The following is a 12,679-nucleotide window of genomic DNA, read 5'->3' as shown; positions in this document are numbered from 1 at the left end:
GTTCCCTCACACCGCGAGGCGCCGCCTCGGCCCCAGCCAGCAGCACGGGCTTCAGGCCCGAGGGCCGGGAGGGGCCTGGGAGTCCGGCTCTCACACCTTCAGGCTGGAGGTGGTCCACAGTCCGGTCGGGGCGGCCCGGGCGGCCCGGGCCGGTTCTCCACCCCGCGGGGAGGCCCGGCCTTCGGCCAGCGCCGCGGAACTACAGCTCCCAGCAGCGCGGCCGCCCGGACTTCCGGAAGCCGAGGCTGCGCGGGGAGGAAGCGCCGAGACCCGGCCCAGAGGCCGGGGCTTCATTTAGCCAGGAAAAGGGGGCGGGAAGGGCTGTGGGGCTAACCTGTCACTTCGCCACCATGAACGTGGTTTTTGCTGTGAAGCAGTACATTTCCAAAATGATAGAGGACAGCGGACCGGGTATGAAAGTACTTCTCATGGATAAAGAGACGGTGAGTTTGCTTCTGCTCGGTGTTCGGGAGGGAGCCCTCCCTCCCTTACAATAGGCGGTCACGTTCCACTGTAGGATTTAGTATTTAATTAAAGGTTTCTAAGTGAGGGTCAGTTCTGTATGGAACTGAAAGGTTGTATAAAGCTTGCCCAGTAGCTTTTCAGACTAAATGGCTTTAACCACTGCCAGAGATTTTTTTTCTTGTACCCGGGACAATTTATTAGAATCAGAAATCCTTTTCTGAATGTTTCTGCCAAGAAGTATGTGAGACAGAGCACCTGGAAGACTTTGAGATGATTTCTACTCAACATTGTATTTTTAAAGTGAAGCTGTTGGGGCTTAAGCTGAGATGACAGGCTATTATTTGTTGATCACAGAATTTTTAAAAAAACTCTTTAAGATGATAGACAAATGGGGGGGAGGTATGGATTGTCCATGTTTAGAGAATGCATTCTGGTACATTACCTACATGTTTAAGATGCTCAGTAAGTGTTATTACATATGTTAGTATTTAAGATATCCAGCTAAGTATTAATGAAAAAAAAATTTTTAAGTCAGGTATTGTTGCTTGTTATTATTCTGGACCTTCATAATATTAGTAATTCTTTTTTTTTACAGACTGGGATAGTGAGTATGGTATACACACAATCGGAGATTCTTCAGAAGGAAGTGTACCTTTTTGAACGCATTGATTCTCTAAATCGGGAGATCATGAAACACCTTAAGGCAATTTGTTTTCTTCGACCTACGAAGGTACTACGTAAACCGAACTGCCATCCGCCCAGGCAAATACAGAACACTGTGATCTGAAAGCATTAAGAAGGCAAAATAAATTTGTATTGTCGTCATTTGTGGCATCATAATTATCCTTGTTTATCAGAGTTATAATCTTGGCCCTCCTCCTTCTCATATTGCAGTTCACTCCTTACAGCCAGTTTTTTCTTCAAAATGTCTTTTAGGTTCTCAGCTACTTCCAAAGCCACTAACTATTCTAACAGAGACCTACATTACTTTATTCCTGGATTTACCTCCTCACACTGAACATCATTGCCACTTAATCTTATATCCTTATATCATTGTCTTGAGTTTTTATCATTTTATGCACATCTATGCTCAGAAACATGTAATGGCTCAATTTTATTTCCACAATTAAGTCTATACTTAGTAGCCTAGCCCTCAAAGAACTCCTTTAGCTGGTCTGGTACACCCTTATGTATCCAAACTCCAGTGTCCTACCTCTGCTCGCCCACTACAGCCAACTAGATCTCTTTAGGATCCCTCTGTATTCTCATTCCTTTCCTCTATTTGTTCTCTTCCCCTAATTAGAGGTTCTTTAACCTTCCATCAGTTTTTGTCCAACATCTAAATCTTGCTTCAGCCCTCCTTTAAAAATCCTGAACTATTTAATTCTGTATATTCTCTTTATATTACTGTTCTTCAGTTCCAGTGTACTCTTTTATCATGCTTGTACATTATGTATTTTCTAAAATACAAATCTGATCATTTTACCCCTGCTTGGAATCCTTGAATTTCTCATTACTTCTATGATACATATAAAACTCTTTAATTGTGGCCTGCAAGGCCCTGTGTGGTCTATTTCCTATCATTTCTACAGCCTCATTTCAAACCATTCCCCCTTTTGCTCTTAGCCACATTAGTGTTTCAGTCCACTATATTCCATCATGCCACAGGACCTTTGCACAGGCTTTTTCTCTGTCTGGAACTACTTCTCTGCAAGCAAATCTTCCATGGCCTTGCTGACCAGGTCAAAACCTATTTAACAAGCAATGTGCATTGCTTCCATTACTTTTAATTCTGTAAGGCAATTATTTTTCTAACATTCAAAAATGATATTTTATGTCATGTATAGTTTGGGGACCAAATTTAACCCTGTGTTATAGTATCAAAAATAGATAAGGCCTGCATTATAATCTTATATAACCAGAATTCTTATGTTTTGGCCATATAAAAATCAACTGTTTTACTTCTAAATTTTATATATTACTTTAAAATTATGTAATTATAAAAAAGTCTTGGCCTGCTGTTTGCAAATACATTGCAGTTGTGCAGTCTTAGTTCCCAATAAGTTAAAAGCCAAAGTGAATATAATTAACTATATTTTATCTTGACTGTTGGTTTTAAAAGGCCTAGACATATTTTGATATTCTATATAATTATTTTGATCAGATGAATACAATTAATAGGCAGCTTGAGGCAGATTTGAAGAATTATCAATTTTATGTTGTATTTCAACATCTGTGTTCTTTATGTATTTTTAATCTTAATTTAGCCAATGTACCACAGCTAGTTAATATTCCATATGATTCTTGCTCATTATATTTAATTTCTTTTTCATCCCCAGTCCTCACCATCCCAACATACACATACTTAATCTAGACCTTAGCACACAGTAGACTCTCAGTAAATACTTAAATATATCAATGGATGATATTACTTTTTCGCTTTAGCAATTCTCATATTTTATTTGCTTGTTTGTTCTTTTCTAGGAGAATGTGGATTATCTGATTCAGGAGCTCCGAAGACCCAAATACAGTATATATTTTATTTGTAAGTATGTTATTTCACCTATTTAATCATGTAACTATATCCTAGCTAGTATGTTCTGTTGGGCGCTTTGTACAATCAATAAGTTAATTGAATCCACGACTAAAAGAGTCTAGTTTTTTAAATGTCCTTTCAAAGTTTTAAATGTCTTGTAACCAACATTCTCTTTCAGAAAGCTAAATGTGATTTCAATTCATCATTAATCGCTTAGGTAAAACATTTTTTTGTTTAACTTTGCCTTTCAAAATTCTTTGTAAGGCAAAAGTCGTAAGTAGCCAACTTACGCAAAGTGTATTCTTGTTCCTGTTTTACACTTTAATGAACTGAGGCATAGAAACTGATTTATTTACTTGGAGGGAGACTGTACTTGAGTTTGTTGGACAGGCAGAGATTTACTTTGCATACCAGATAAAAACATTTCACTTCTCTTTGCTACTTTATATAGTACTTGAAAGTACAATTCATCAGGTAGATATCTCTTACATGCCTCACTTGGGGGAGGAAGGGTAGTGGGATAGGGGAACAGAGGCCTGGAAACAAACTAGTTTTGTGGTTTCTATACAATTATATGGATGTGTGTTTTTAATATAATACATTCTGTTTTGGCAGTTACATCCATTCTCCTCTAGATGTCATTATTGATCTTTATAGGTTAGCATAGTTTATTTGGTGCCATTTCTAAAACCAAGGACAAAACTTAACACTCAGTATGTAGGGCATTTGAGAACTTTTAAAGCTTACTTGAAGGCTTTGGAGTTTTAGGGTTTAAAACTGTAGTCTACAACATACATACTTTCTTCAGCATATACTACAATTAATGATGGTTCCAAAAGTTAACACTTGTGATAAGACTTTGAATTTTATAAAGAACTTTCTTATATATTATTTCATTTGCCCTTACAACAACCCCAAGAAGTAAAAATAGGCAGTTTTATTAGTTTCAATATTCCTAGTTTTGTTTTGGTTTGTTGGTTGGTTTGTTTGTTTTGGCTAATAGTCATGGGTGTGTTTTTTAATGAAGCATTTTATTTTGAGAGAATTGTAGATTCACATATATCCTGTGCCCAATTTCCCCCAGTGTGGCATCTTATGTAGCTATAGTACAATATCACATCCAGAATATTGACATTGATGCAGTCAGGATACAAAACATTTCCATCTCCATAAAGATCCCTTGTGTTGTCCTTTTTTTCGCCACATCCATTTCCTTTCCACCCCATACCCCTCATTAAACCCTGGCAACCACAATCTGTTTTCCATTTCTATAATTTTGTCATTTCAAGAAGGTTATATAAATGGAATCATATAGTATATAACCTTTTGGGATTTTTTTTTAACTCAGCATAATTCTTTAGAGATTAATCCAAGTTGTTCCATCTGTGAATAGTTCATTCCTTTTTATTACTGAGTAGTATTCTGTGGTATAGATGTACCACACTTTGTTTAACTCTTCACGTCTTGAAGGACATCTGAGTTGTTTCCAGTTCGGGCTGCTACAAATAAAGCTGTTAAAAACATTTGTGTTCAGGCGTTTGTGTGAACATAAGTCTTCATTTCTCCATAATAAATAATGAACCAAGAGAGCAATTGCTGGGTTATGTGGTAGTTGCATGTTTAGTGTTTTAAGAAACTGTCAAATGTTTTCTCAAGTAACTATACCATTTTACATTTCCACTGGCAATGTACAGGTGATCCAGTTTCTTTGTATTCTCACAGGCATTTGGTGTTGTCCCTATTTTTTATTTTAGCCATTCTGATAAATGTGTAGTCATTCCAGTATTTTTTAGTCTTATCACAAGTTAGGTACTTCGGAAGATACTTTTGCACTCAGTGATGATAGATTAGATAGATAGATAGATAGATAGATAGATAGATAGATAGATAGATAGATAGATAGATGATAGATAGATAGATAGATGATAGATAGATAGATGATAGACAGAGAGATTGACTCCCTGTTGCTGCCAAATTTAAATGTAAGTGAACATCTAACAGAATCACTCTTTTGCTGTGTCTTGTAGCTAAAAGTTGAATAGGTCATGAGGTAAAAAGGCTCCTTTTTCCTCTAAAGAGAGTTATTTGATGCAGCAATTAAGATTAATAATGAATAATAAATCTAATATTTACTCTTCTGGTTCTAAAGATTGTTTGATTTGAGCTGTAAATCTATGAAGTAAAAGAAAAATAATATATATACATATATTAAAGTGGTTAGCACTAAAACCTATGAAAAATAGACTTGAAATTTCTTGGGTGAAGCAATCAATTTCACAATTTTATTTAGTTACTTAGATTGAAATAAACTAAAATGTGTTTCTATATAGTAATTTTATTCATTATGAACTTTCAGTACAATTTGTTTTAGCACTAAACTTGCCTTCTGCTCATATTATTTTTTTATAATTTTATTTTTGTATATTTTTATGTCTACTGAATATCTTGTATAACAGGCTCCTTTCAAAGTGTATATAAAAGTAGACAAAATAGTATAATAAATTCCAATGTACCCATTACCTAATTTCAATAATTACTGTGCTATGGCCAATCTTGTTTTAGCCATACTGCCACCTACTTCCCCACCAATATTATTTTGAAGGAAATCCAGGACATCTTATGATTTTATCCATAGTATTTCAGTATGTGTCTCTAAAAGACAAGGACTTGTTTTTAAAAATACTATTATTACACCCAAATAATAAAAAATAATTTCTGTGTTTTAAATACTCATTCAGTGAGTATTTACTCTCATTTTCTCTCTTTTTTTTTTTTTTTTTTTTTCTTTTCCCCCCCACGGTTTGTTTTGATCAAGATCATAATAAGGTCCATACATTGCTATTGGTTGATATGTTGTTTAAGTTTCTTTGCTCTTCTCTTGGTATCTCTCCTGTGCAACTTATTTATTGAAGAAACCAGATTGTTCTGTTAAAGTTTCCTATAACCTGGATCTTGCTGATTGCATCCCCGTGGGGTAGTTTAACATGTTCTTTGCAGTTTAAAGTGTTCTTCTACCCTCCAGTTTCTGTAAGTTGGTACCTGGATATAGAGGATTAATTAGATTCAGATTTGATTTCTTTTTGGCAAGAATACTTCATAGGTAGTGTTGTGTGCTTCCATTGATCGTCTCTTACTGTAATATCAGCAGCGGTTGATGCTCAATGCCTAGGTCCATTCATTGATTCATTAGGGGTTGAAAAAAATGTTTTAATTCTATCATTATCATCCCTTCTTTATTTTTTAGCTGGGATATTTCTATAAAGAGAAGTTTCCCCTCACCTACTATTTGGTTATCTGATGGTAAAGTTTGTATATAAAAGGATAAAAGTTTGCTTTTTTCCCTGTATTTGCTATTTTCAGTATAAGACTTGGTTCCCTAGCATCCTCCAATGCCTACAATGGTCGTCCTTAAAAAAATCTATCATTATGAATTTATGGATTTAAACATCTTTGTGTTGCTCATTCCATTTTGAAGGAGTTCAACTTTGACATATACTACAATATATATTAAACTTCCCGTAGTCATTAGGCTTTAACTGTCAGGCCCATTTATGTCTAATTGCAGCAAGTTGATCTCCTTTTAGTCAACAACTCACATGTCTGTTTCAGATTTCAGTAATGTGATCAGCAAGAGTGATGTGAAGTCATTAGCTGAAGCTGATGAACAGGAAGTTGTGGCTGAGGTTCAGGTAAACATATTGGTCCTCTAACTCATCTCTTATATTGGCCCTTTTTAAAGATTTGAGTCTAAAAATAGGGAAAATGCTGTATCAAAGAATGGCAGCTACTCATCAGACACATACATGTGCATTGCCCAAATTCTACTTACATTTAGAAAGTTTGGAAGAGATATCAAATTGGATAGGAACAGAATTAAAGGAGTCCGTGGAAATAAGGAGATTGGACTGGTACTGGATCCTACTACTGGTAGCATGAGTTTCTCAGGGTTGGAGACAGAGTCAGCTATGTCCTATGATAGTTTTATGAGCCACCCTATAAGAATGTTCATCTATTAGAACCATGTCTAATTGAGAGATAATAGGAAGGAAAGGATGTGAGTGAGGTTTGTTAAAGTTCTGTTTGTGGTTATCTTGCTTTGGGAATAACCAGCAGACATTTGTCTTTAGGTTAAAACTTGGAAACTCCTAAATATTTATTCTGCATGCTGTATAATACATCACATTAGAACATACCATGTTACCCTCTCCTTAGTTTAGTGTTCTCCAATACATTTATCACCAACGTTTGAATACGTTTATCACCTAATTAAAGAATATTGTCTTCAGGATGACAAATAAACAAGGTTTGGATATTCAAAAGGATGTTCCAGATGAAAAATGAATTAAAAATTCTCCCTCATGCGAATTTGCTGGAAAGCAAAGTTCTTTTTCATTTCGGTGTAACGTACACCCTGTAGTAGCATTTTATTTTTACTAGTTGATTAGTGTGCATATAGATCTCTGGAAATATAATACGTATACTTCTACAACTTTTGTTGTTTTTTTAAAAGATTTATTATTATTGCTGCTGTTTTATAATTATTTTATTAATTCCTCCACATTGACTTTTGTTAATTATTAATTCATCAATTTTTGTATCTTTTACACTTGCATTTCCTCAAATTTGATTATATTGCGTAGTATTGTATCATATATGAAAATGTTACTGCATGATACAGTTGGAGTTTATGGAGTAACTGATCTTGGGGCTTTGTTTGCAGGAATTTTATGGTGATTACATTGCTGTGAATCCACATTTGTTTTCCCTCAATATTCTGGGTTGCTGCCAGGTATGTATGGAAGGAAGGATTTTTTTAAGTTTATTTATCAAGTGGGAGTTAATTCAGCAAGTAAGAAAAAATTTAAATATTTTCTCTGAATATTTAAAAAGGGTCGAAATTGGGATCCAGCCCAGCTATCCAGAACAACCCAAGGACTGACAGCTCTCCTTTTATCCCTGAAGAAATGTCCCATGATTCGTTATCAGCTTTCATCAGAGGCAGCAAAGAGACTTGCAGAATGTGTTAAGGTATAGCATTCCCGAGCCCTAGTTCCAAAACATCAAGACCATTCATTTCCTTATCATATTTCAGAAACTAAAGGAATATTTTATCCAAGGAGATGATGTGTTAGATTTACTGGCAAAGAGGTATGTCTTTGTAACTCAAAACCACAAAAGAATTCCTGGCCTATGTACTCAGTGGCTGAGCATGGACCCAGGAACCCAAGAAATCGCCGTTGTATCCCATGGGATCCCTGTCAAGGCACATGCCCCAGTTGCAGGTTCAGTCCCCAGTAGGGGGCGATTGATGACTCTCTCTTATCCTTGCTGTTTCTGTCTCCCTCCCTTCCTCTCTGAAATCAACAACAACAAAAAAAAGAAAGCAACAAATTAAAGTTAAAATTCTTAGGTGGAACCTAAGAAACATTTCCAGGCTTTTTAACTTCTTTTAATCCAATCAAATCACTTATAAAATAGAATTTCAAATTGTAGCCCCTTAAGCAGACTACTACTAAACTTTGTCAAGTTTTTGAACCCTTTTATGGAAGACCTATGAAGGTGCAAACAACTTTTTTAAATGTGGTTTTTATTTATTAATTTCCTACTTCTATCACCTCTGTTTGCAACTAATTGGTTAACCAAACCATCTCTCTCACCCACAGCAAGTGATAACTAAAGAATATGAACTGTTTGAATTCCGGCGGACTGAGGTTCCTCCGTTGCTACTTATTTTAGATCGCTGCGATGATGCCATCACCCCATTGCTAAACCAGGTGCAAAACCCTTTGTTACCATAAACATAAGGATAATTTCAAGTGTTATTCATCAAAATGCAGATGTGGAAATGAACAGCATGGCCCATTTATTTGCCTCCTTATTTTCTGCTAGTATTGTTTTTGCCTTGTATTTCCTGGTGCTTTGATATCACTATTCTTCTAGCCACAGTAATCGTTGACTCTTTCTTCTGCCTCATCCTTCCTGTCCCTTTCTACTGCCACCCCCACCCCTAATCAGGGCAAATTCTAGGTTCTGTAGATTCTACTTTTCCAGTGTCTGCTCTTTTTCATTCTGCTGCCATTCCTTTGGCGCAGACCCTAATCACTCGTGGGAATACTAAAATAGTCATCTACTTAATCCCCACTTTTCATTTATTTCTACTCTAATGTATTTCACAGACACAATGTTGTTAAATTAATTTTTCCAAAGCATGGTTCTGATCTTGTTTACTCTTGGCTTAAAAATCTTCATTGGTTCCCATTTTCCTACTGAGTTGAATATAGACTCCTGATCTTGACATCCAAGAGCCTTCACAATATGGGCCCAACCTTGTACAAAACCTACAGCTCACAGCTGTGCAGATATGCCATACATGGTTTCACCATCATTTTAATCATGCTGTGACCTGTCTAAATTCTGGAATGTTTGGAATACCTTCTCTTCCCAACTTCACCTATCAAAATTCTTCTGTATTAAAATCACTCAAAGCATCTTGAAACCTTTTAGTCAGACATCTTCTTTTTCCCCCTAAAATCACTGGGCAACTTTGTGTCTCTCATTTATGTCTCGCACTGCACTTGCCATTGCTGAACCTTTGTTTTCACACTCTCCTAGGTTACACATTCCTTCAAGGCAGACTGTGTCTTACCAGCATTTGTTCTTATGCAAGAACAGAGCCTTGCACATAGTAGATGCTTTCTTAATAGTGACTTTGAATTTGTAGGGAAAGGCACAGTCTATATTTCAGTTCCTTCCCAGCTTATAGTAATGTTAATGCTGGGGAAATCTGTGGCTGTGGAATGCAAGTCCTCTATGATAGGCTTATATTCCTAAAATTCAAAGTAATATTTGCCCACTAAAGAAATTTCGATAATATAAAAAATTTAGAAAGAAATGATTGCCTGTAATTCTGTTTCCCAAAGAAAAGCAACCATTTATTCAACAAACTTCACTAAAGACCTATTATGTGCCAGGTACTGTATTAAGTCCTAGAGATAAAAGGTTAAAAGATACAATCTCTGCTCTCAAAGAACTCACGGTCCAATGGGGAGAGAAGAAACCAGATAATTATAGAGCAAGTGCTGATGGCAGAAGCATGCACAGGATGTTGTCTATGGAAGCATTAAACATTTTGTTGTGCTTATTTTAAATGCCCTAATGAAACTTGCTGCTTCAAGGATTCATTTGACAAATATTTTAGGAAATAAAACATTTTTTATAACCTCAAGTTATTTCTTAATAAATCTAGATTTTTTTAAAAGATGAAATATACATACATAAATATTTCTAGCATTAGAGTCTAGATTTAGAGAGTAATTGCTGGAAAATGCTTAAGTTTTGTTCAATGGGTCTATGATTAAAAGTAACCCATTCTCCATAAATGGTGAGAAGGCAAAATTTGGGGGTTCTCCTTTCCAGTTTTATCAAATAAGTTCACATTTGTAAGACTGGAAAACAACCCTCCTTCACAGTTCATATTAAGTAAAAATACAAAGCTTCTGAATATGTGTGTTTTCATCAACTTACAAGGCCTTTTCTGATAATATTAGTGTTCCCAAGATAAATATAGCATCACTCAGATCTGCAAGAACACACTTCTCATGCTGCAGAAAGCCACAGAAGCGTACAGGAAATGGTACAGCTTGTAACTGCAGTACCAATATAGCCCTATCTGTGAAGCCAAAAATATACTCAATTCACAGGCCAAAATTGGAACTAATGATGGATCTAATTTGTTTTCTTTTAATCAGGAATATTAATCTTGCTGCCCTTCTAAAAGTGTGAAATCTAAAAGTATTTTGACTTTTGGATGTTTAACCAATTAAAATAACAATCTTAATGTTTGGTATAGCACAAAGTATTAATAAAATTTGAACTAAATAGAGAATCTCCATGTTAAGAAGACTAGTTACTAAGAATGTTATTAGTTTTTATTTGTGTTCCTGAACATGTACTATTTCCATGTTTTGTCAGTTACCAAATTTTTTGTCATAATTCTTTATTTAGTGGACATATCAGGCCATGGTCCATGAACTACTGGGCATAAACAACAATCGGATTGATCTTTCCAGAGTGCCAGGGATCAGTAAAGACTTAAGAGAGGTGGTCCTATCTGCTGAAAATGATGAATTCTATGCTAACGTAAGTGATTTATAATTTTTTTAATTGAATTTAGTTGATTTATGTAAGAAGGTCAAGAGATATCATGTGGATAAACTGCATCTTAAGGGAAGGCAGAAGACTTGGATTCTGACCTCCTTTAACAATATTTTTTTCATAGAAATCACATACTTGGTTTTCTACTTTTAAAATTAGAACCCAATTTACTTACTTCCCTCCCTCCCGTAGCCCTTTGTGAGAATAGTAATGGTATTCACCAGCGTCCTGACCGATGTCCAGATTTGGTAATTATAATGGAATTTTCTTGCCCTTCAATTCTAACTGTAATTCAGAACTCTTTTTCACTTCTTCTTTTAAATTGTCTGAAAGTCAGACTAGTTGATGGAACTGTGTTTCCAACTTCCTTTTTCACAGAATATGTACTTGAACTTTGCTGAGATTGGTAGCAATATAAAGAATCTCATGGAAGACTTTCAGAAGAAGAAACCAAAAGAGCAGCAAAAACTAGAATCGATAGCAGACATGAAGGTAAACTCAACATGTATGTGGATGACTAGCATGCAGGTTTTGGAGCGATTCGTGTAAGCAATATTTCTGGAACATTCTGGGTCTGATTTCTACCTTGATTCATTTTGCTTGGTTTGAGATATTTTCTGTAGCATTTCTCTTTAGGAAACAATATAGTGAAAACTTCATAATAAGCTATAAACTTCTCTCTATTCTTCAGTCACATCTGGACTATTAAAAGACTCACTCTACTGGCATATACCAGTTCTTCTCTTCCTAGGCATAACAATGCCATGTGATTAAAAGCTGTAGATGCCTTCTGGGCAGAAGAACAATCTCTGTTTTTTTTCCTTCCCCCCCCCCCTTTATACATGCCTATCCTTGGTTAAGAAATAATAGAACCCCCAATTGATGTTTTTCCCATGGCAGGCCTTTGTTGAGAATTACCCACAGTTCAAGAAGATGTCTGGGACTGTATCAAAGCACGTGACAGTGGTTGGAGAGCTGAGTCGGTTGGTTGGTGAGAGGAATCTGCTGGAGGTTTCAGAGGTTGAACAAGAACTGGCCTGTCAAAATGACCATTCTAGTGCTCTCCAGGTATCTATTCAGTCCAATTTGATGAGCACCTACTATGTGTAAGGCACTGTGCCAGGCAGAGCAAGAGATACAAAGGCAAGTAATCCTTTTTCACCAACATGGAATTTACAGTCTAACAAGGAGTTGAGACAAGTACACAGTTTACTGTTAAGATAGATAGATAATAAGAGCCACAGAAGAAGAATGTGCAGTCCCAAAGGGTTCGGGCAATTAATTGAGTACTTAGGAGGGCAGCCTGATCTACTAGAAAGAATGCTAGACTAAAACCAGAAGGTGTGGAATTTAGGGTTTCGTTTGCCACCTACTAGCTTAATGACCTGGAGCTGTTGTCTTAATCTCTGAGCTAGTTTCCTCATTTGGAAAATAGGTATAATGATATTTGTCTCACAGTGTTGATGGGAAGATTTTAAAATATATAATATATATTAAAATACATTATCTCAGTTTTTCATACTG

At 35.9% G+C, this 12,679-nt stretch overlaps 1 protein-coding gene across 2 annotated transcripts in view; it reads left to right on the top strand.

The window, feature by feature from the left end:
* Positions 1 to 306: 306 nt before the first annotated feature.
* VPS45 (vacuolar protein sorting 45 homolog) overlaps positions 307 to 12,679 on the top strand; it is a 41,178-nt gene continuing 28,805 nt past the window's right edge. Inside the window, exons 1-10 of one of the 2 annotated variants that reach the window (XM_016215532.2) lie at positions 307 to 443; positions 1,061 to 1,195; positions 2,950 to 3,010; positions 6,611 to 6,690; positions 7,722 to 7,790; positions 7,892 to 8,029; positions 8,665 to 8,775; positions 11,006 to 11,140; positions 11,534 to 11,647; positions 12,056 to 12,223. In XM_016215532.2, the coding sequence (XP_016071018.1) occupies positions 351 to 443; positions 1,061 to 1,195; positions 2,950 to 3,010; positions 6,611 to 6,690; positions 7,722 to 7,790; positions 7,892 to 8,029; positions 8,665 to 8,775; positions 11,006 to 11,140; positions 11,534 to 11,647; positions 12,056 to 12,223 (1,104 nt within the window). In that variant the 5' untranslated portion in view covers positions 307 to 350. The remainder of the gene's footprint in view (positions 444 to 1,060; positions 1,196 to 2,949; positions 3,011 to 6,610; positions 6,691 to 7,721; positions 7,791 to 7,891; positions 8,030 to 8,664; positions 8,776 to 11,005; positions 11,141 to 11,533; positions 11,648 to 12,055; positions 12,224 to 12,679) is intronic. The other variant, XM_016215531.2, reaches the window with a different exon arrangement.

The sequence above is a fragment of the Miniopterus natalensis genome, chromosome 19, assembly GCF_054644295.1.
Source record: "Miniopterus natalensis isolate mMinNat1 chromosome 19, mMinNat1.hap1, whole genome shotgun sequence".
Classification (NCBI taxonomy): Eukaryota; Metazoa; Chordata; class Mammalia; order Chiroptera; family Miniopteridae; genus Miniopterus; species Miniopterus natalensis.
This window is presented reverse-complemented; position numbering and strand designations above follow the sequence as displayed.